The sequence below is a fragment of the Leptodactylus fuscus genome, chromosome 3, assembly GCF_031893055.1.
Source record: "Leptodactylus fuscus isolate aLepFus1 chromosome 3, aLepFus1.hap2, whole genome shotgun sequence".
NCBI lineage: Eukaryota > Metazoa > Chordata > Amphibia > Anura > Leptodactylidae > Leptodactylus > Leptodactylus fuscus.
Window position 1 is genome coordinate 175,065,617 of NC_134267.1, and position 25,270 is coordinate 175,090,886.

A 25,270-nucleotide genomic window follows, 5' to 3' on the forward strand; every position below is an offset into this window, starting at 1 on the left:
ATGCAATAAGGAGATTCATTAGGGCAGTTGTACTAATACTGTCTAATATTTAGACAATGTATGTAATATTTGCATAAACTGGATGCATCCTTATCAACACATTTGCCTAACTTTATGCCACCTACTGGGTAATTTACTTTGTGCCAATAGTTTGCTCCATAATTTTGGCCTTAATAAGACATGTTGCTGAAAGTCACGTCCCTTTTCTATTAAGCCATGAAGCATCAACTAAGGCGCAAGGCACATACTACTTTCACATACATACCTGCACTGGCCTTTTACAGCAATATACTATAAGAGTATGTCAAATAAAACGCACTCTCTCTACTATATATTTTCTGTACAATATATGTTACTCTTACTTCATGTATTCATGTCTTTTAAGCACAGCTGTGTAAAGGGGTTTTCCTGGCAAAAAATTATTTTTCAAAAAGATCAGTTAGTGCTATTAACAGGTTAATAAATGTTCATTAGCAGTGTTTTGAGTGATTTCTGGGTTTCTCGGTGAGCTCCTGGCATCTTCTGCATTAGTTTACATGGGTAGCTTCATGTTCTGTTTTGCTACAACTACCTCGATGCCTTATGCTGCACTCAGAGCTGACTCCTTCCACCTCTACCTAGTATTGGTGATGTTTGGTTTGTGAAAACAGGGGAACTGTAACTTCATTGGAAAATAAATAAATAAATAAATTAAAAAAAAAAAAAAAAAAAAAAAAAAAAATCAGAAAATGTGACAGGGCACATGACCACCCTGGGGATTTTTGGTACAATAAGTAATTTAAAAGCTATGCAGAGGTGGGGGCGTGGGGAGTTGTTTAGCTTAAATTAGAAAGATCATTTTATCCCAGAAAACCCCTTTAAGCAGGATATTAACATGACTTTCAGCATCTTCTCATAAGAGTCAAAGGCGAGGGCCATGGTTACTCACAAATACATTCCCTTTAGATGGGTAATCACATAAAAATGGGACACTGATGAAATAACGTCTCTTTCCGTATTGAAGATATGTTTATACTGTATGGTTTATTGGCAAAAAAACAAAGCAACATTCATATCAAGAAACGAATGTGAGAAATAAATTAAAAAATCCTAACACCCTCTGTAAACATCCTTGAGACTTCATGAACTTTCAAGACCCTATATAAAAAAAAAAAAAAAAAAAAAAAAAAAAAAAAAAAAGGGGAAGCTTTGAATACCATATTTCCATAGTACTGTACAAACAGGGACATGCACTGTGCATAATGACTGTCAACCACAAGACACCAGATCTGCACTTTCTACAGGCTGTGCACTCTCATAATGTGGGCCTTATACTGCAGCAGAAATGAAGGAACTCTTAGTATACAGCATGAAATAAGTATCATGAGCTTCAACTGACAAAATACAATTCACAATTCACCCCCTATTCACAGGGGGGGTCTGACCAATGGGACACCCATCAATCATGAAAACAGTGATCCCTCATATCCCTAAACGAACAGAGCGTCTGGTTAAACAGATTTCAGTTCTATGGGACTATCCGAGATAACCGAGCACCGTACTCTTCTATTTCCAGCAGACCCATGGGGATGCATGCTCGACCAGCTGTTCCATTGTGACAGGGAACGGGTCTTCCTTTTTTTGTGATCTTTAGGGTCCCAACAGTTGATCCCTCACAGAACAGCATGTTACCATAATCCTGTAGAAGGCAGCAGTTATGGTTGAGATGCATGGCCAAACAAAAGCCAAAGCAGGGAGTGGCTGATACCAGCGAGCGGTAGATCAAGCTTTTTAAAAATCAGCACAGACCTACAAGACAGAGACAGATCCTCGGACGCCTTCTCCATCACTTGCTGCAAGGATAGATGGACTTTGGAGAAACTAAGGGAGCCTTCACAGGATGTAACACTGCGATCATTCTGATTGTAAAAACACGTTCAGAATGAGCACGTAAAAAGCAGCTCCCATTGACATGAATGGGAGCCGGCATACGTGCGCTCCCCATTGAAATCAATGGGAGGCTTTTCTCCCTATGCTTTCAATGTATTACGCGTGTGTATTATTCAATGTATTACACAAAATTACAGGCGCAAAATCACGCACCGTATACGATTGTAACCCCCATTGAAATAAATTGGATCTTTTTAGAGCGCGCAAACTCTGACACGCGTATACGTGCCAGATTGCGCGCCAGTTTACTCCGTGTGAATTCAGCCTAAGAAAACACAAGCCAGCTAAATAGACTTTGAAACTCCATAGTTGCTACAGTATTCCCTACTCATCAAACGCTATTCATTGCCATACTGATGACAAGGTCTACATCTTGTCTATGGATTTCTGCAAGCCCCATTTAGATGTATGGGGCAGTCATAGAATTTTCTTAAACATTTTCCAAGTGTGAATACATTTCTAAGGGGATCCCTGCAGATCTTCTTTGCTAGTCATTAGATTATAAATTGTCAATAATAACTATAATACTTGTTATAGTTTATAATCTTGTGAAATGCTAACATGGGCGTCATTCATACCATATGTCATTACAAATGACAAACATTTGTATATTAGATGTTTCCATTCATATTTAGATGTGCTTAAACTTAATGAAGAGAACTGGAATAGGGCCACCCTACAAAAAAAAAAATAATAATCTGGGGCCATTTAAGCTTTATGGAAATATTCTTTCCTTCCCTATTTGATACATGATGAAATATTTAATATGCTAAAACTCATGCACATGGTTGTATCCACATTTTAGTGTTGTACGGTATTCATCTAGTCCTCAAAGTCTACTTAGTTTTTGTATAAGGTATGCAAATCAAGTTTCCTCCAGAAAGCAGAAAGTTGTTTGTCTGCATGGTCTGTAAGAACCTAACCATTATATGCTGCTAAGAGAATATCATACGTGATATATGGCTACACAAAGTTCCTGTATGTCTACAGTCAGTGGTGTAACTAGGAATGGCAGGGCCCCGTGGTAACCTTTGACATGGGGCCCTCCTCCAAAGAACCCGACCGACCGCCCCTTTTACCCCGCATTCCTGCAGGCACTATTTTGCCCCATAGCGGCCCCTGTACACAGTATTATACCCTATTGTGGCTCCTGTATACACTATCATACCCTATAGTGGCCCCTGCACACAGTATTATGCCCTATAGTGGCCACTGTAGCACAGTATTATGTACTGTAATAACCCCTTCATCCACAGGCAGCTGCCAACACAATACTGTGTGCCAACAGTCTGCCCTGCACACTTAGGTTAAACTCACCAGTCTGCACTCACTCAGCGCTGTTCACTCCATCCCCCGACACAGCTATCTTCTTCCTGCGCGATGTCTCCGCCCCTCCCCCAGTTTCAGGATGCATGCTGAGGCTCTTTGTTGCCCTGAACTCGACTCAAAAAGTAAAATGTATTGTTTATTTCTTTTGGCATATTAACTAGTGAGGGAGCCCGGGCCCCCTAAGGTGTCTGGGGCTGTAGCAGCTGCTACCACTGCTACCGTGGTAGTTACACCACTGTCTACAGTATTTAACCACAAGAAGGTTAGACAGTGGAGGTCAAGATACTTCCAGGGATGGATAATTGGATTGAGGTTAAGGCCCTCTAACACAGTCTTCTACGCCAAATTCAGTAATCCATTTTCATGACTACTGTCCTATATACAGAACTATTGTATTTATGATCCCAAGAAAGGAAAGAGCATATACTGATGCAATCCATTAACTTGGATGTATTCAATTCAGTAAAGCTTATATCTTTATATTTTTGAGAAAAAGATCACTCCTGTGACCTATAGGACCCCCTATGTGCTTAGACTACTGTTTTGACAACTGCTTTTATGCCCCTAGGAATGAAAGTGCTGCTTGGACCGAAGGTACCCATACACATTAGCCTAGTGTCAGCTAAACCCTAGATTTTAGTGATGTGTATGAGGTCTTCCTGACAGGGCCGCCATCAGGAATTTGATCTGAGTTGAAATAGGACATACACAATGACTGCTACGGGCGCCAGGGGGCCGGCGGGCCAAAACCGGGCCCCCCCCATTTTTCAATTTGGCCGGGCCCCTGACGCCAGTACCAGTAGTACTGGCCTATCGGCGGCCCTGCTTCCTGACACCCAGTAGATGAAGTCAAGGAGAGAAGTTTTACATAATTACATAGTAGATTAGGTTGGATGAAGACATCAGTCCATCAAGTCCAACCTATAACCCTACAATCCCCTACAGTGTTGATCCAGAGGAAGGCAAAAAAAAAAAAAAAAAATGCCAATTGCCCTATTTCAGGGGAAACAATTTCTTCCCAACTCCAATCTGGCAGTCAGTATAAAATCCCTGCATCAACGCGTCCTTAAAGGGTTATTCCCACGTCACATACTCACCAGTCTTCACTCCTGTAAAATCTTCTTTCTTCCTGGTTTCTTGCATCATTTGGTGGGCAGGGTTTCACATGCAACCTGTCGTTTAGCTCCACCCCCAAATTTGTGTTTAGCTCCGCCCACCCATATTGGACTATGAAGTACAGGCAGCAGCAACTCCATTCTGTGTTATATACAGAGACTGCCTGTCTCTGCCATAATGAACACAATTGAATTAGCTAACCTGATAACTGGGAGAACAGAAGAAATGAAAGCAGCTCCTCTCCCCTATCTGATAGCAGGAAGCTAGGTCCAGTGGTGTAGACACAGGAATAGCTAGATACACAGGCTGGCTCCCTGCACTTAGCCCCTCCTCCCTCCCCCCTGAGAGCAGCAGATACATCACTTGACTCATGAGCAGCTAAGTCAGGGCTGTGGTCACAAAGAATTGAATAAAGTAAGATAGTGGACAAACAAAGCAGTTTTGCTGAAGCAGTGTATTTAGGAAAAGTCTTACATTCACATTAACCAGCAGTATAGATAGGATCCTTGTGATGGGACAACCCCTTTAAAATCTAGAGTCCATAATCCATAATATTGTTCTCTCTGTTGAAAAGTATCCAGTCTCTCTTTGAACTTGCTCAATGAATCCCACATCACTTCCTAGGGCAGAGAGTTCCAGAGCCTCGCTGTTCTTACTGTACAGAATCCCCATCTATGTTGCAGATGACACTTTCTCTCCTCCAGACATAGAGGATGTCCCCTTAGGCATGATCCTTTTGTTCTCAAAGTAAGTAAGCCACAACCAAGACTCTGGCTCCCCTTCAACCAAGACTCTGGATCCCCTTTCTCATTCAGAACAGCCAAGCATGCATGTGTATTGTGGGTTGTGAGGAATAGTTATTGGCAGAATGACAGGTATTGTAGGTATATGACTAACTTTACATGCAGGATAGTTTTTTCAGGCATACTACCTGAGTAACATTAGCTGAAAGTATTTCACTGGTGAGGGTGACTGCTAGTAATAACGGGGGGGGGGGGGGGGGGTGTTGAAAATGATCACATGTATGAAGCTGGCTGGAAAATAAAGAGACAGGAAAGAGCCATCATATGAAGTACCTGGGGCAGAGAACTAGAAAGGCAAGCTAGGAAGTAACAGAAAAATCCCATCATTCACCTACAAGCTACTTTATACCACAGTTCACACTATTCATTCCAAACCAAGTTTACACTGAAAGTATGAACATAAACTGTAAAACCTGCCAGTAGATAAACATGTGTTATGTTATATGAGTATACCTGCAGAACAAGGGGTAATAAGATTTTCAGAAGCTCATCATCTAGGGGGTGGACTTTTTCCAAAACTTCCAGCATCCATGTTAGATATTCATGCCTTTCTAGCAAACCTTCCTGTAAAAACAGTAAGAGAAATGGTTTAGTTATTTCCTAATGCACAGTGCCCCCTTGTGGTACTCATTTGTGATAATTGTTAATGCAGATTCATCTATATTTTAGTATTTACGGCTATTTACACAGGATAAGCCATAAATGCCTAATAGCTACCTGCTCAGCTATTTCTGTAACTGCTGTAAAAGTGAATGAACAGCCATGCGGATGTGTGGCCCCTCTACAGTCACTTTAGGAAACAGACCGGGGACATTCCTCAACATAGATGTAGCTCCTAGATCTATCAGGTTTTTGTAGCATATCCAATGGATAAAGCCGTGAATACTGAATTGGAAATAACCCTATAAGGAGATCATATAATGTCTGGCAAGTCTCCTTAACTTGAATATAGCTTTATAATGAACTTTTTTGAGCAACTAAAATTGTCATCAAAAGAAATATTACTCCACAAGACCAACCTGAAACATGTAAAATGCCAATTTCTCATTGTATTCCCAGTGCTTTAAGGCCTGTTCCATATCCTGCGTTACTACCAAGGGACTGTTGCATTGGCTGGAGTTTGCATGATAGAAATCAGCGATTTTCACCAATTGATCTCGGAGATATTTTGTTAATATCTGGGTCCATTCTGCACAAAGAGACATTAAAAGGATAGTGTGTGAACATTTCACAGGTGGCTGAATTTTTTTAGTTAATAGTGGATATGTGTAACGTCTTTGTCTATTCGGGCCTCTGTGCCATGCTTCGGTGGCAGGCTATGGCATAGGAGGCATGTCTGGCTATAATTCCTTGCTTTAGGTTCTTGTTGTACTCAGTCTGAACAAATGTATTATTCACTCACCTCTGTAATTCATTTTCCACTACATCCAGCTCTTACACCTTTGTTTCCCTCTGATCCTCAAATAGTTAACCTTAGCCTTACCTGTGTGATTGAAACCCTATCAAGCCCAGGGCGGGTTCTGCACCTCCTATAAACAGGTCATTAGCCCACACATGTTGCTGGCTATTGTGACTCTGTCCTCACTAAGCTGTTCTCTTATTATTGTATTGTACTTACTGACTTCTGACCTTTGGCTTTTTTTGTTACTACTCTTTTGGATTGCGATTTGGTACCTCTCTATCTCTCTGGTTTTGACCCTTAGCTTGCTCACTCCTCTTCTGTGTTGTGTGGTCTTGTCCATGTTTAGTGTTACACTTATTCAGAGTAGGGATTGTCGTTCAATTGTCTCTGTCATTAGGACAGTTGTGGTAAGTAGGTAGGGACAGGGTCTTGGTCGAGTTTAGAACTCACTGTCTGTGTCTTTCCCTTCTCCCAGATTTCAGCAGAAGCACTGGGGCATAGCTCAAAAAGCAATTCCCTTACAATATGCATATACTCTATATAGACTGGGCCCTCAATGTGAATTCCTCTCGCGGGCCAAGAAACCCCAGTCCAACACTGAGTATTGATACCATTCATAATACCATTTCTGAATGAAGCTCCAACCTAGTCTTTAATAGAAGAACAAAACTGTAAAATATAAAGTATATACAATAAATAAATCCATGACACAATCTATAAAGTCTGCAGCTTCACATGACTTATAACATTATAATGCTATCTCACCTATCTTAACTAAAACAGCTCACATTTCCCTGACTCAGGTGTAAAAGTTATCATCCTGCTAATCTCTATTTCTCCTTAATGTTCCAGGATGTAGCACTGTAGTGTATGATAACATTGTGTACTGAAATCACATCTATATCTGACCATAATACGAGAAGAGACGAAGTTTAGCAGTTCAACAGTATGAACAAACAGCGTCAATGGTGGACTTACCCACCAGAGATTTAGAGGATCCTTCTCTGGCCTAACACAAAAATAGAGTCCAGCCACAACATGGCCTTTGAGGTTCAATATAAATCATTTCTTCCGAAGCAATGTTTTGGGCAGAATATTTCCTATCACATTTTGCATTAATAACCTTATAGTCCATGCGGCATGGAGGAAACCTACATGGAAGTGTGGACTTCTTCGTTCAAGGAGATGATTTTTGGCGTCTATTGCTGATGTGTGAAGATGCTACAGCTGACTGGTATTTCTTTCTATTACTGTGGACACGTGGGACTCTGCTACAGCCTGGAAACCTACCATAACCCACCTACCCCAGGAGTTATGGAAGCTTGGCAAGAGAGCAGCACCATGTATACCTGGATGGCTTCAGACTTCTTTGGGGAAGTAGAACACAGTGGTAAGGAGGAGGAGGAGGGCTTGTGATGAAGGTGTGGGGGAACAATAATATCTTATGAAAAATTGTGTATAGAGGTGGGGGCTGAGATGGTTCTATCTGTCCATCTCTCTCTCCCAGAGAGATGCAGTTTGGATCTTGCCAGACTGGTTATGTAAATACTATGCTCTGTGTATTGGGTGATGCTATCTTACAAAGAAACTAATTAAAATGGAGACAGTTCGGCAGGAACCACGGGCATTGTTAGGAAAGGATCAAAGACCAAAGACCCTTTTTAAGATAAAGGGACAAGAGAAGGGTAATTAAGCTAATTGTCTCCAACAGGATGCCTATTGTCTTTAGAATACCATGAGATAGACATCTAGGGTGTGTATTTGAGACATGTGCTGATGGCTGCCATTTTGTGTGAAGTTTGCGGTCACCAGACCATGTGCTCACAAGACTCCATTTTAGAGTCCTCAGGGGGGTGTGACCTCTCTCCAGTTTCTTATCCAATAGATATGCATCAGGGCTATTGTTACAAACTTCTCCACCAATGGATGTATGCTAATTATACTAGCCAATCCTGTTCTGTCTATGCCATGTGATATATACTTTGTTCTAGCCACCATTAAACCAGAATCCATTTTGATACACGACCACCATGTGTCTTGTGGTTCTCCAGGCTAAGATGGCGGAGGCCGATCTTGGCCTGTTAATTAATTTTCCTTTACAGACAGCATATCTCTGGGGTATTATGATTTTCCCCCGACAAAGGACATTTGGGGCATTTTTTTGTGGTTAATGGACAATAGTGCTGATGCAAGATACCGAACTATCAGCTGTGAGCAGGAGATCTCACTACGTACCAAAGAACTACCACATGTTATCATGATAGCTGCATATGTCCCCCACCTCTGCAAAAATGTTTTTTTGCCTGCTATATCTACATGCTGTGACCCCTCTCCTCGTGTCCTCCAACCACATTCGGCTGTATTATTATTAACATCACTCCGCACAGAGAACTAAATGATCCTGCAGTGTGTCTGTGTTTCTTTGTGTTTCGTTTTAGTTGCTATGATTCCTAGGATTTCTCTATCTGCCATGAGCTTGTACGTGTGTTTCTCTCTTGTTATATACTACTGTACCATCTATGAAACTGTATCACTGAAATTTCCCCATTGTGGGACTATTAAAGGAATATCTCATCTTATGTTACCAATGATATGATCGTACATGACATTTATGAGCTTGTATTAGGATTTAAAGTAGTTATGCTCAGTAAAGCGGTCTAGTGAATCAAGTGACTTATTTTGTTTCTTAGTCCACATATATTTACCCATTCAAAATTGTTCCTTATTAATGTATATCTGTAAGACTGACTATATCTCAACATGTAAGACAAAGAAAACTGAAGCAAAGTTTCCAATAGAGTTTTCCAAAATAGTCAGTGACTTCTTATAGGAGTGGACATTCGGCAATAAGCTGTTGCCCCTGTGAAAAAGTAGTACAGGGTGCACAATGAGGGTGTCCATTTAACACACAAACATAGAATATGGACAGCAGAAAAAGAGAACGTGGTCCATTGAGTCTACCCATTTTATCTTAGGCTAGACATCTGCTTATCTAAGGCATACTATAACCCACCAAGTTTGTAAGTTTGTTCCTAGACTCAATTATCTTTTCAGTGAAATAGTATTTCCTGGCATTGTTTCTGTTCTTCTCCCCCCACCATCCAACAAATACACAAGTTGGGTCCCTCAGTGCAACAGGCATTCCCAAATTACCTCAAAACTAATAGGGAAGGTGCCTAACAGCAGCCTAAACAGATTTAGGGCTCTACTGTGTGTATGGAGTCTTATGCACCATTGAAATAATACTCATGAATACATGTTATGGAGAAAAATGCAGATGAGATTAATTTTCCATATGTGCCACGGGCCGCACCTCTAATGAGGCGAGGTGAGGCACCCACTTCGGGCGGGAGACCGGAGGGGGGCGGCAGAACAGCATTTTTATTTTTTTAATTTTTTTACTGTTTTTGGTACTTTTCTGTTATCGGGCCAGCATCGCAGTTCAGCATCAGCATCGGGACATGCTGAACTGCTGACTGCTGACCCGATGCTGGCTGGCACTGGAGCTGTGTAAAGGAGCAGCAGATCACAGGACGCCAGAGAGGGGCGCCCAGACCCTGCCCTCACTCGCGGTGCGGAAAGGATGGTGGAGCCCAGGCTGGCATGAGCGGTGTGCCACCGTGACAGACAGTGTGTGCGTGTCACTGCAGCCACAGCATAAGGGGGTGACGTCCGGCCTCACCGAGTCCTCTCGGCACGGAGACGTGCAGCCCGGCCGCTGACAAGCTTGTGCTCACCGACAATCACCGCAATCCACAAGTCAACCCACGCCCCGACCCCATCACCATACTCTCCGCACCGCGAGTGAGGGCACGGTCTGGGCGCCCCTCTCTGGCGTCCCGTGATCCGCTACTCCTTTGCACATCTCCAGTGCCAGCCAGCATTCGATACTGTTTTTTTCTCTGAACCAATGCAAGGAGAGCTGCCGCCTATGCTGAGATACAGTGTACTGCCTGTGTTAGTAGTAATAGCCGATTACTGCTAGCACAGGCTTTGGGCCTGCATGGCAATAGGCTATTACTACTAGCACAGGCTTTGGGTCTGTATGGTACTGCTAGCACAGGCTTTGGGCCTATATGGTAATATCCTAGACCACATGACATCTGGGACATTACCATATAGGCCCGAAGCCTCCTAGGAGTAATATTGGATCCCGGAGCAGTGAGTAACAGTGTTTATTATGTTCCCTCACCTCCCCTGGGCTAGGATTATTATACTCGGGGGAAGGGGGTGGTGGAAGGGGGCTGAAAAGACCCCTAAGTATAATAGTTCATGGGTGTGCAACTGTGGGGCATAATAGAGCTTGAAGGGTCCACTGTGGCCCCTGTAACCTCTATTGAGCCCCACAGCGGCCCCCCTGCAACCTCTATTATGCCCCACAGTCTATTGTGCCACTGTGGGGCATAATATAGGCTGCAGGGGCCGCTGTGGGATATATAGGGGTTGGGTGCGTGGAGAAGTGAGGAGTCAAAGATGTCTGTCTTTCAAACTTTACAGAGTAAGGGAAGAGACGGGAAATGTGGGAAGACATCTCCTGTGAGTATTACTGCACAAAATATTACTGCATTGTAATTATTGTAGTGTTACCGCTAGCACCCCCAACAGTCCCAATTGAATAAACTTCTTTGATATCCTTTCTGAGCGACCATGACTGCTATATTCTATTATTTAATTGTAAACTGAGTGTTTCTAGGTAAAGACCATGCATGGGAACAGTCGATAAAGAGACAATTTATAATGGATAAATGAAAAGTAGTGGCATCTGACATGATCATACAGTTATTGGCCACACCACAGTCACATCAAGACCTAAGGATAGCCACCTATCCTTATGATAGACTATCAATTTTAGATTGGTGGGGGTCTGACTATCGAATAGCGGTTTTGTTTTTTTTGTTTTGTTTTTTTAAAGGGCCACATTGCTCTTTATTATTTATATGACAGGAGCTGCTTTATTCAGAAAGTCATATTTTTCATAGTGGCCTTATACAGTACTTCAGCTGATAGGCAGGGGTCCCAACACTCAGTCAGACCCCTACTAATCTAGAATTGGTGATGGAACGGATGATATTATAGACTGGCTATCCATTCTACAAATCTGAACAACTCATTTAAACAAAAGTTCAAGACCAACTATTACAAAAGCTAGTAATGAACCATTGGTGTTCGGTGGCATACTATAAGCACAATTGTAATAGTGATGGATTTGTCATGACAGTGTTATACACAGGAACATTTCCAAGTAATCCCTATATAAGTGACAAATTCCAATCTCCTGAATTGATAAACTCCGTTCTGCTACATATATGGAGAGAAATTATTAAACATCAGCAATTATTGAAAAGTGAAAAAGACGTTGTTACCATATAACACGGCTGAAATATTAGTTACCTATATTTGGATCAGTTGATTGACGTTTCTTTATTTTAGCTTCTGAAATAGCAGCATAGTATGCACAGGTCATCTTTACCAGCCAGGCAGCACGTAAAAGTGGCACTGAATATTTGGCCAGGTAGCCAAATATATCTTCCTTCTTACTAAGTATGGGTACCTAAAATATTGAGAAATACGATATTAGTAGCAATCCCTCCAAATCAGTGTGTACCCAATCCTGAGTGTCAAAAAGCTTATTGACGTACAGTGAAGACCACTATAACCTTAGCTGACCTCCTATAATAAAGTGAGACAAGTTATATACAATATCTGGTGTAAAACAATGCAAACCACATGAGCAACTCTGTGCAGACATTGAGACGCCAAGGAACCTTGGGAGATTTCAGCTCTGTGAATGCAACTCTGGACAATAATAAAAACTAATTCAGGATCAGTACAAGATAAGCAGCGCAATATACTTTATTATACTAAGTTAAAGGAGTTTACAAAGACTATGAAACTGGGATTCAGCTGCAATAGCAAGAGCAGCCACTATACAATGTATGCTGCTGTGAAGGGCATGTAGTGAAGAGGCCTTAGCAGTTATCCAAATGCCACAACTTCTTCAGACATCTGTGGCAGGTGTTATACCCCCACTGGTATGATATTAATAACATTTCTTAAAGATAGTCCTCAATATCAAAGTCTTGGAAAACCTATTTAGGCTGAGTCCCCAAATGGTGTAAAGCCTTTTACAGTCTACATTGAGGAAACATACGCACAGTGTACGCACTGCGATTTCCAAAACCATTGCAGTTTTGGAAATCACAGCATGTCAATTATACCTATGGAAACACAGTTTCCCTATAGGTATAATGGAAGCAGAAAGTCTGCAGAGGAAACCTCTGCAGACTTTCTGTGAAAAGCACTGCAGGAAAAACCTCATTGCCGCCACATTTTTTCCCGCAGTGCTTTATTGCTGCTTGCTACACGGGGCCTTAACCTTAAAGGGTTTGTCTCAGGCCTAGACATAATAAGTGCCGAATTACAGGATAGGTCATGAGTATCAGACACTGAGACCCCGCACCAACCAGCTGGTTAGGCTGCTGGAAGCATTATAAAATGTATATAGTCAGAAGGTGGTCTGTTGCTGCTCAACTCCTTACATTATACACGTCTTCCAGCTCCATATACTGCAGTGGTGGGACCAGAGAAATGCAGCTTTACCCAATTCACTTCAGCCATATACCTTGTACACGGTTTCTGTCCACCGAATCAGCTGATCGGTGAGTGGTCTACGTGTCAGATCCCACCAATCTGATACTGACAACTGATCCTGTAAATAGGTCATATAATATTCCATTATGCCTGGGTCTCAGACAAGCCCTTTAATAAATATTTTATTTAGTTTTTCCTCCACAATTAAGCAGTAGTTTTATTGTTTATGAGTAAAGTGCTAATGGCCAATTAGTACGGCCAATATAGGGCTGAAGGCCAATATATGTCTGAAAATCATTCTGATAAGTATTTTTCAGCACAGCTTTGAATCACAGTAGCTACAACATGTGGACATGCCCTAAAAATATAAAAGTATGTTGTACCTTTTTAGCTAAAACAGTCAGGTGTTTGTTACCGGCTAGTTCAGTAAACCAGCTGTGAATAGCACCCTGAGAACGGGCTGTCACCAACCAATAGTTGTCTTTGGCATTTATTTGTGGCTTTTTCTTCCCAGTATCTTGAAAAGTGTTTAGTTTCAACTTTTCAGCAAGAATACTACTGAAGTATGCGCCGATCTAGAAAAGAGAAGATAAATGCACTATGTGAGAATAAAAAGCACTTAGAAAATGGAAAAACACTGAGGTTGTCATCATTAAATGAACACTCTGAGAAACATTGATGTACTTTCTTATGCCTAGTGCAGAGCTTGTGTACATGATTTAGAGGTTCACAGATAGAAGTCCTACACTGTCCCCTCGGGCCCTACAACATGTATAACTATCAGTTTGTACTGGTCACAGGAGATCAGCACTGGCTATACAACGGTTTCCAGCAGTCAGTATAATGGTATACAAAGAATAAATGCATGAAACAGGGATTACCTTAGACGGGTTAATGACAATGTTCCTAGCCGATCCATACTCATCTCCAGAAAAGGCTGGTTGGTTACTGAATCCTTGTTTAACATTCAATGCAGTTAATTCATCCTGTAAATTAAGAATGTTATCTGTTAGTGCTTATACACCATGTAATACTAAGGTCAATTCAATAGTAAAATGTGCCGAAATAGAGCAGAAAACCATTCCATTAGTAGTGCAGAGGACTGTATGTTCTTACAGCTGTGCGTTCTTTTCTGTCTCCATCCCTGTACTGATCTTCAGGTCGAGGTCTGACGTTGGAAAAAAGCAGTGTTTTCACCATGGCAAAAAAAGAAAACTATGGAGACTTTTTTGTAATAAAAAAAAAAAAAATGCAGAAAAAAATGCAATGTGTTTCTGCACAGTCTTTTCTGCAGTATTTTTTGGGTGCGGCCTTAGCCGAATACTGATAAGTTAGAGTGCCCTAGGGCCCGTGCGCACGATGTATCTCGGCGATTCTGAGACGTAAACTCGTGTTAGAATCAGCGCTTCAAAACAGAATTCCATTGACTCCAATGGGTTCCATCTTACGTGCGCTACACATTCAAATCAATGGGAGGCTTTTTAACCCATTGATTTCAATGTGTTACGCACGTTAAACAGAACCCATTGAAGTCAATGGGATTCTGTTTTGAAGTGCTGATTCTGATACGAGTTTACGTGTCAGAATCAATGCCGCGTTACATCATGTGCACGGGCCCCTACTTTGCTTATTGACCTATCTTCTGTAAAGTCAGCACTGGTGATAGCACTGGTATATGTAGACCAGGGATCAGCAATCCCTCAACACTCCAGCTGCTGTGAAACTACAACTCCCAACAAGTTCCATTCACTTCCATGGGAGTTCCAAGAAGAGTAGACCAAGTATGCATGCTGGGAGTTGTAGTTTGACAACAGCTGGAGTGCCAAAGGTTGCCTCCCCCTGCTGTAAGCCCTTATTGACAGGTAAAATTTTGACCGTTTCTGCACACTCACCTTTTACTGAGGTATGTCGGGTTCATGATGAGGTGTAGTTCTGACCAAGAGAACATAAATTAGATTTTATTTACGATAGATTCAAACTAGTGTTCGGGTCTCCGTCATTCAGGTCCACATAGGGACCCAAAGAAGAGAAGAAGCCTGTCCGCTTAAAAAACGTTGCCATGCAGACATGCACACATAATGGGGTCCCATCCACCTTGCAGTGACTATAAAACGCTGCATCTTTTTCCACGGCTTTTATACCATGTATGGCCCTGACCTAAAACACCTAACCATACCTAGGTTATTGAGAACAGAAATGTCCCTAACTGGTTACAGCAGCACATCTCTTCTTGTAGCGTAGAGGAAGGGGGTTAACATTTTATTACTATAGAATATTTTAGGTTTCCTTACTAAACTCCGATTGTAAAACCTGCCGCCTTCCTATTAATGGTGTATACTGTATGTGTAGGTGACTGCTATGGAACTTATAATTTGTGGTACAGGTTTGCTACATTGGGGGATGAACAGTCATCTACATTGATAACAGTGATCCTATGATCATGGGGGGCAAATGTGTTATTAGCTGAATCATATGACTCCTTACTCCCTCTATATGCACCGTTCAGCTTACTAAGAGATACCATTTCTCCTGTCTTGTCAGCGTATTCCTAAAATAAGCACTCCTAAGTAGCCTGCAATAAATGTATAACCCCTTTGTGGATGCATTGATAGCTAGAAAAGAGTTAAAGCCAACTGGCACTGTGTAAAGTATGGAGGGGGAAGGTGTTTTAATTGCTCTCCCAGCAAGGGTTCCTCACATCTATATATGCTCTATAGCTTTAACCCTTGAGACCCATGAAGGTAAGCTCACAGCTGCAGTGTGTCAAGTGTATAGGGAGAGTCCAAAATATAGGGAAGGGTAAATTTACTGGGTAGGAGACTATCAGAATGTGGCTATAAGTGATCTATAGCTTCTTTGCTCTGCATAGGCTGAAGTGACAGACTCTTGAGCTGTCAGGACCGCTCTACATAGACAGCTCCTCTCTGTCCTCAGTGTCCAGGTAGCTTCAGTATCACTACAGGTACTGATCAGTCTGAGCACATCGTATTCATTACACCAGGCAGCGGTAAGCATGGCCACTAACAGAAGGACAAGATAGTTTTTACTAGCAAATAAGGCAAGGTGCTTTTTGAGTGCTCTGCTGGATCAGTCAGAGGGTAAATCACTGTTGGATCCCAAAGCCTTTGGACTGTAAGATACAGGGCCTTTTTTTTGTAGCAAAAAAAGGGATAATGGCACACGACTGTGGCAGCAAAAGTGGTGGATGGATAATATAAAAACTTCTAAATACATAAAAACTCAAGACAGTGCAGTGTATTTTTGAGGAGGTTGTCTTCTACCTCCATCTACCACCTGTTTACCCAAAGCCAAATATGTGACTGTCACTTTGGCATTACTAATGCGGTCTCACATGACTTTCAGGGCAAATGGAGTACTTCTGATAAAAAAAAAAGTTATTTGGACTGAAACAAATCTGACGCTTGAATCTGTTGAAAGTGAACTGAAACAAATCTCTGGAACTTTACTCATCATGAGTGTACTGGTAACCTCAGAAGAAGTTACTAAATTGTGAAAATCAGAATGCGGGCTACTGAAAGAAATGAAGGCAAGATATGTTATAGGAAACTGAAAAAACTTTTTTGCTTTGTGACAACAGATTTCTTATAAACATTGCAAGAAAACACTATTGTTTCCATCTTGTATAACAATGCTTAAGGTTAAATTTTTGTAAAAAATATTTTCTAAATTGACAAGCACATCAGTCATTTCTGAAATCTGTCCGCCTACCAGAGTCAAGGGAAAACTGTAACTGAGACAAATAATCTGGACTATAAAAATACTTTATCAGGATCAGACAATATAAGACATAGCAATTATAATATAAGAAATGGCATTAAATAACCACGTCCACAGCAGAATATGAGGATTAGAGCAAGACATGAAAGGTGAACTTGCCAGTACTTAGGAATTACACAGGGCCCGAGGCATAACAATCATGGTTGCAAACAGAGGTGGTGGTGGTGCTGAAGGAGGATCGGACATTACCCGATATTTTCTAGGACTTGCATGTTTATTTTCCCCTTTTGGACTGAGACCCAAGCTTTGATACATTGTATGTACATTGTATGCATTGTACATTGTATTTTTTTTTTCTTAAATGGCTTGTTCGGGTCTTTTTTTATGGCTTATTCTCAGGATAGGCCATAAATATATGGTTGGTAGGGGGCTGACACTTGGGCCCCAAACTGATCTTCTGTAGAAGCGACTTTCAGCTCCTGTCCAGTGCACAATACAAGGCCGGAAATAGAAAGCTCAGTCTGCTGTATAGCGACCTGGCACCTTCATTGAAACTCAGTTTCCATTAACAGGGAACGTATCGGGCTACTATACAGCTTTCTGGTTCCATATTGTTTCAGGATTCGCACTGAAAGAAACGCCTACAGAGGATTAGTCCTGGGGTGGGTGCTGGCCCCCTATTAATCATATATTTATGGCCTATCTTGAGGATAGGCTATTCAAAGAAAAAATAAGCCTGGATAACCTCTCTAAGGCTAAGGCTCGACTGGACTAAAGCGCTGCGGGAAGAACCGCGGCGTGAACGCATTGCAGATCTTCCTGCAGCGCTTTCAACAGAAAATTCAGAGTTTTCCTCCGCGGATTTTCTGTTATAATTATATCTATAGGAATGCCGCCGGCGTTTCCGTAGATATAATTGACATGCTGCGATTTTCACAACCGCAACGGTTTTGGAAATCGCAGCGTGTCCGTGCTGTGATTTATTCCACAAAGTGGGCATGGGATTCGCATGATTCATGATTTTTACCACAACGTTTCCGGCCAGTGGAGCCCCGGCCTAAGGCTAAGGCCCCATATTGCGGAAACGCAGCTTTTTTTGTTGTAGATTTTACTGTGGTTTTTTTGAGCCAAAGATAAGAATGGCTACAAAAGGAATGGGAAATATATAGGAAGTTCTTATACCACTACCTTCTGCTCAATCCACTCCTGGCTATGGCTCAAAAAACCGCAAAAAAAAAAAAAAAAAAAAAAGCTGTGTTTCCGTAATGTGGGGCTTCAGCCTAAGTATGGGTTCACACAGGGTTTTTTGGACCGGATTTTGACGCAGAATCCACCTTAGAATCCGGTCCAAAAAAAATGCCTCCCATTGACTTCAATGGGAGCTGTTCACAAGAAACAGCTCGTGGAATAAAGAAGCGACCTGCCCTTTCTTGCTGCAGATTCCGTGGCTGAATCAGCCGTGGGCATTCGCGGCGCAACACTCCCTCTCGACTAGGCCCATTCATTTGGGCCTAATCCGGAGCAGAATGCCATGACAGTCGTAGCTAGCCATGGGAGGAGTTTTTTGGATCGGATTCTGATGTGGATTCCCGCGTCAAAATACGGTCCAAAAAAAACCCCTGTGTGAACTTACTGTAAAGAGAAGCTTATAGGAAAGCGCCTGAAAGAAAATTCCATACTCAGATGTATGTTTTGAGAAAATTCCAATACCCAAAAAATGCAACATAAATTCTATAATGAAATATATACCAGAAAAAGCGATGTAGTGAATTTCATAACTCCCTATCATTACATTATTACAAAAAAAAAAAAAAACCACCACAAAGTTTCAGGAAAAAAAAAAGAAAGAAAACATTTTTTTTCTAAAATGCTGTGTGTGAATCCACCTTAACAGAAAGAAACTTGCAGGGTTTGTGAGAGCGCAATGTTGTTTATCTCTGGCATACCCGTAGAGAAATGTTAAACTTGTCAGACTGGTATTCACAATACAGAAGGGAACGTTGAATTTTACAAGCCACAGTACAGATGCTTAAATGCCCACCTGAGACCTGGCAGTGGTGAAGATATTAACAAAACATTATATTACCTGAGGAATCTGAATGTTCCCAAGAGCTTACAATTATGGTTTTAGTTTCCAGAGAACTACCTTTATTCATTGCACTTACTTCTATTGGCCCATTCCCCCTAGGGCCTTCCCCTTTAAGCCTACCTAAAAGGTTCACTTCTATAGGTGGTAATGTTTTGGAGCAGGTGAGGAAAAACTAATCTGATCCCCTGTTACTTGTAGTGTGCGACAATTATACACCAAGCCTGTAATTATATGTTAGCGTGCAGCTGAGAGCCTGTTATACAGCGCCATCGCTCATAGCTCTGTAAAATAGCCCAGACAATATGAGTGAGGTTAATAGAGGACTCTAGAATTTCCCATATATGTCATTTAACATATTTCCCCATCTAAAATGATCCTATTCTTCTGAATTGTGCCCTACAAGTAATCTCCTAAACAGATGGGCATAGGCACTTACAAATGAGTAGAGCCCACCTTGTATCACAGGCTTCATTCAGAGCACTGTTCACTTTTCATATACTTTTAGGGTATGTCCACAAATACAACTTTTGACCTGCATATTCTCTGTTGAAGATTTTTCGGCCAATTTGTTACATTTTAAATGGATTATGGATTTGCTAAACAATTCACCCTATGCATTACACAGGTTGAATAGCTGTGAAAATCCACAGCATAAGTAGATCCTGGAAAGGTCTTTTACATGACTCTTAGGGTGCATTCACACTGAGAATACACTCAGCTCATTCTGAACGTAAAGCACGTTCAGAATGAGCGCGTATCACATTGAAAGCAATAGGGAAAAAAGCAGCCCATTCATTTCAATGGGGAGCGCACATATGCCAGCTCCCATAGAAATGAATGGGATCTGCTTTGTACAAGCTCATTCTGAACGTGTTTTACGTTGTTTTACATTGTGAATGCACCCTTATACTGGTTACCTATTCTTAATACAGGTCATACATATAAGATTGGGGTTGGCTAGAGATGGGTGAACCCTAACCCGTTTCAGGTCTCTCTGGGTTGAAAAATCTCAGTATGAACCACAACTTAAAATGGCTTTAAAATATTTTATAACACTGTCAGGGCTCCTAGGAACCTATCTGTCCAATTCTAGCTCTTTAAGGCAAACACAGCCAAAGTCAAAGTCAAAGTGACCCCAGAATATAATAGGTGGAGGGCAAGGGGGAAGTGTAAAAAAAAAAAAAAAAAAAAACATTTACACACCTTCCATTAGTTTTTTTGGGGGCTCCTTTCGGTGTACGGCGCTCTATCTCCACCTCCTTGGTGGTATCACAGGCCACCATTGAGACCTGTGATTGGATCTCAGTGGCATGCCCATATGACTATTGGTCACATCACCAGAAGAGCACCGGACGCCACGAGGAGGTCCAATAGAGATAAGGGAAGCTGAGTATGAATGTTTTTTTTTTTTCTCCACTTCCCCTGTGTTTCCACCTATTATACTCTAGGGGTATGAAGACATCCCAGAGTATAATGCAGCAGCCATATTGTTTTGCACAAGACAAAGCTCCATTTGTTCGATTTCATTTAAAAAAAAAAAAGAAGAATTTGGACAATTTGTGTTGCACCTGGATCAGTACGAGTCAATTCGCCGATCTCAAATGTTGGTCAAGCTCCCAGCACCCCCAGGTAAACGAATACAGCAGCATCAGAAACAGCACAGCTCCATACACTATGCAGCCGCCAAGAATGATTATACAGCTTTAGTCCATTTAATTCAAGAGGGATATCCAAGACACGTCTGCTTCTTGCTCAGTATACTGTGCAGAGAACAGCTGATCAGCGGTTAGTGTGGGTCTTGGATAACCCCTTTAATGTAAGAGAATTACAGTACCAATTATCCAGGCCAATGCACAGTGCAAGGAACTATTTCCAATGTTGCCATGGCCTGTTCAATCAGCTGATCGATGGAAAGTTTGACCCCACCAAGTGTGTAGGGAATCACATTCCAGTGATTTGATAGTGATGACCTATCCTGAGAAGTCATCAATGTAGATTCTACATTCATATTTCCTCTTGAAATGTTGAACCTGATAGACCCTTAGAAGCTGTTAAACCGGAGCAAAAGAAAAGTGTAGCTGTTACCCATGACAACCAATTAGATTCCATCTCTAATTTTTGTCTAATCTGATTGGGGAACTACTTCACTTCTCCTTGCCACTAACTGTGTTATATTTCCCCATCATCTGCCATTTCTGATATATTTCCTCTTTTAAGAATCTCATTCACCTCCTTTTGCTTTGGGTCCTGTGGGTAGACATCAGGCGGTCCAAGGCGAGGTCTTTTCAGAGGTCTTTGTTCATAGCTAAGAATCCCCAAAGCAGCCATAATCTTTCATGATAACTTGCTGGAATGAGACAAAGAGACAACCCCAGTCGACTGGACAGTTCCTTAATAAATCTGAAAAGAAACATAAGACACAAGTTATCACCTACAGTACTTGATCACTTACAGAACTAGCTGTTGAAAAGTATTTTTCCTTCATGAGAATCAAGGATTATTGTATATTTTCAGAAGAAGGTTGTGCCAAAACACACATTGGGATGGGTGCCATCTCAGGATGGACTATTTTGTTTGGATGTGGTAAAGGACACTGCTCTTCCAGCTCTACACTACTTATATTGTCCCATCATGGTCTGTGTTGTAATATATTATTAATATATTCCTTTGTCTAAAGTCTGTTTTTGTACATTATAGATGGGGTGGGGGCGATATATATTGTTGTTGTATTGGTCCATCTTGGGATTGCTGCCAATACCACCGTGATCCTCATGCTTTTAATCTTTGTGGATTTTATGCATTTTGGATATTTTTGGATGGGATCTTTCACTTACCGTACTGTCCTCATTGGTATGGAGCCTTTATTTATGATTGTTTGGCGATTGGGTAGACTATTGGCTCAAGGCTTGTTGCTATATAGGTAGTATGTTTGTGTTATTGTAGATGGGACATATTAAATTAATTCAATTTTTTTCATAAAATGTAACAGTAGATAAAGAAAATACGAGTAAACACTGCATCATGTTTTACTCCATGCCCAGGTTACCCATGTACATTGTATAACTGGATGCACAATCTTTAGAAACCATAACCAAAAATAAATTCTTGCAAAACTTTTGTATCTGTATTTCATATCAATACAGAAGCTTTTTATACAGGTAGTATTATCATGAATTGGTTGTGTCTGTTTCCACCCCATGCACACGAACCTAGTTCTTCTCAGTACACTGTCAGTGAAAAAGAGATCTGTAAATATGGACATTATATGAACCTATTCATTTCTATAATGCCATACATGTATTTGTTTACAGATCAGTGTCAGCGCCATTGAAGCCATTAGCAAAATAAGCAGCAGGTTCTATCCTTGTCTGTGATTGTGGCACAGACTAACCCCTGGTCCACATTAGCATTTGGATTCTGTCCGGGGGAGTCCTCATGCCCCCCCCCCCCCCCACGGTATACTGATGCAACTGCAAGCACTGTGCAGTTAAAGCACACGGACCCCACAGACTATAATGGGGTCCGTGTGCTTACCGTGAACTGTCCGCACAAATGATTCATGCGGGCAGTGCGTGGCAAGCACACGGTTCCCATTATAGTCTATGGGGTCCGTGTGCTTTGACAGCACAGAGCTTGCAATTGCATTTGTATTCCGTTCAGGGGGTCTCCATGCGGACTCTCCACGGACGGAATACCAAAGCAAATGCGAACCAACCCTTAGGGAGGTTGCAGACGACCGCAGCTGTGCTCAGTGTGCTATAAGTGTATTTCATGGATAGCACACTGATCCATTCATTTCAATGGGCCCATGAATGACTGTAAATTTCACGGTTCCGTGTGCGGGCCAACAGTCCGGGCTGAAAAATATATAACAGGCCCTATTCCTATCCTATTTTGCAGCCCTTGCTTCCATGGCTCCTATTCATTTAATGTCAGGAGCCGTGGAAGCATGGCAAGTGCTGTGGAATAAAAGCACGGGCGGCAAATGGGGAACAAGCCACCCGTGCTTTTATTCCAGGGTCGGCTGATTGCAGTATAGTCGTCTACAACTGGCCTAACACATACAAGTATGGGATCATACAAGTCTTTTTACGGATCCATGACAGCAGATACTGATACAATGCAGACATGGTTTTTGGCGGATCTATTTTTGTAGAATAAGAAGATTCACTACCGTCATGTGCATAAAGGCTAAGTGTTACCCTTTAGGTAACTATATTTTCTTCCAAAAAAAATAAAGGCCGAAATATGAATCTCAACTTCCATTGTCTTATTAGCTTGAAATATGCGTTCAGAATAGGAAAGTGATCTGTCAGAGATGTCGCCAATTATATTATCATAGATCTAGTCATGTATACCAACACTCTGCTTACATGTTTATAGAACTCAATCCTATATTATTTGCAGCCCATATCATATATATATATATATATATATTACAGTATTTATTACAGTATCTGTCTACATACAATGTTTTTAAAGCGAGGCGCACTGATGACAATTATAACACGATGTCCCCCATGAATCCAGTCTTTACCACTGAACTATGACATTAGCTGTATCCTGCGGTTCTTTGGATATTCTTGTGGGAAGTTTAGTGATTTCCTGGATGAGTTGTCACTGTGCCCTTGAAGTAATTTTGGCAGGCAGGCCAGGAAGGTTTGTAACAGTGTTACATCTTCTCCAGCTGAAGATAATAGCTTTCATTGTGGTTCAGTGGAGTCCCTGAGACACAACTTTGTAACCCTTTCTATACTGAAGTATTTGAACGGCATGGCAAATCATTCTTGTAGGAACTTTTCTGTATATTGACTACTTCACTCTCCCAGTTAGACTCAGTGGAGGGAATTAACTATTCTAATGTAGTCTATTATGAGTCCACAACTGCAAATTGCAACAAAGATGTGCCATTTTGTTATTTTTGCATCCTGCTTGCCCCTTTAGGAAAGTGGGCAGGACTGCAATGTCTGGACCCATTAACATTTCTAGAATTGATCTCTGGCTGACATAGATTTCAATTCTAGTGCATGGGACCACCTGAGATGTGCCAAAATTATTGAGAGGCCGCTTAATAGTTTCAGAACACGTTACACCAATGGGGAAATTGATTAAGATTGCTATATGCACATGACCCTAGTTGTTTTCAGTATATTGTTGGTAAGTAGGATCCATAATTGTGGATAGAATGTAGACTTATATATTTCTATCATCCCATATGTGTGGGTTTCTTTTGTTTAGTTTTTTTTATTTGGGGTCCATTCACATGGAGGAAAGTGGTGATGATTCTGGCACAATAACTCATAAGAATCAGCGCTGAAAAAAACGAAAAAAAAACAAAACAGACTCCCATTGACTTCAATGGGTTCCATGTTCCACACGGATCCCATTAATATCAATGGGAGGCTCCCCCCCCCCCCATTTATTTCAATGCATTCCGCGAGGAAAACGGTACCCATTGAAGTCAATGGGAGGCTTTTTTTTTCCAGCGCTGATTCTTACACTAGATATCATGCCAGAATCAGTGCCACTTTCCTCCGTGTGAATGGACCCTAACACATCAGTGTCAAGGCCATTGCAAAATACGTAATGCCTGTGATTGCAGCACAGTCTCACACATACAAGTGTATGGGATCATACAATTCTTTTTGCGGATCTGTGATTGCAGATGAAATACTGATATGTTGCACCACTGGGGAAATTGAATAAGACTAGCATAGGAAACAGCAATCTTAATGCCCCCCAATATGCAGAAGTCTGTATGGTAATAAGGGCATTGGTCCCTACCTACATGCAGTGACCATGCTAAACTACATTATCCATTTAAGGCCTCTTTCAACAAAACAGGTCACAAACCTTTTACTGCAAAAATACGTGACCTCACGCACATAATAGTTACCTGTATAGTAGTCCCAAGCCTGACACTTAACATATGCCTCTGTATGAAAGTGGAGTCATATAGAAGTACAGGAATGTCCTATTGGATGTCCTATTACAGCTCCACACAAAACAGATACAAACATGTGCATGAACGCTAACAGCGGACATCTGGCAAGGAGAAAATACATTATAGTTCTATAAACTTACTGTAAACCTAATTTGATATTATGGAGCCCAAATTTATGGTCATACTGCAGTAATGTTCTCACTGCAGTTAATGGTTGCAGCGACCACATCATCATTGCAGCCAAGTTTAAAAAAAAAAAAAAAAAAAGTGGTATGGGCCACTGGAGGATGGCATTGGAACGGTGGAAGATTTATCAAGTGAGTGTGGGG

General features: G+C 41.4%; 1 protein-coding gene across 1 annotated transcript in view; it reads right to left on the bottom strand.

Moving 5' to 3' along the window:
• Positions 1-21,387, bottom strand: part of MED12L (mediator complex subunit 12L) — a 300,557-nt gene extending 279,170 nt beyond the window's left edge. The window contains exons 1-6 of the mRNA XM_075268816.1: positions 21,227-21,387; positions 14,052-14,156; positions 13,554-13,745; positions 11,971-12,130; positions 6,197-6,366; positions 5,631-5,741 (exon numbers count right to left, since the gene is read on the bottom strand). Of these exons, the coding sequence (XP_075124917.1) occupies positions 5,631-5,741; positions 6,197-6,366; positions 11,971-12,130; positions 13,554-13,745; positions 14,052-14,156; positions 21,227-21,325 (837 nt within the window). The 5' untranslated portion in view covers positions 21,326-21,387. The remainder of the gene's footprint in view (positions 1-5,630; positions 5,742-6,196; positions 6,367-11,970; positions 12,131-13,553; positions 13,746-14,051; positions 14,157-21,226) is intronic.
• Positions 21,388-25,270: the final 3,883 nt, after the last annotated feature.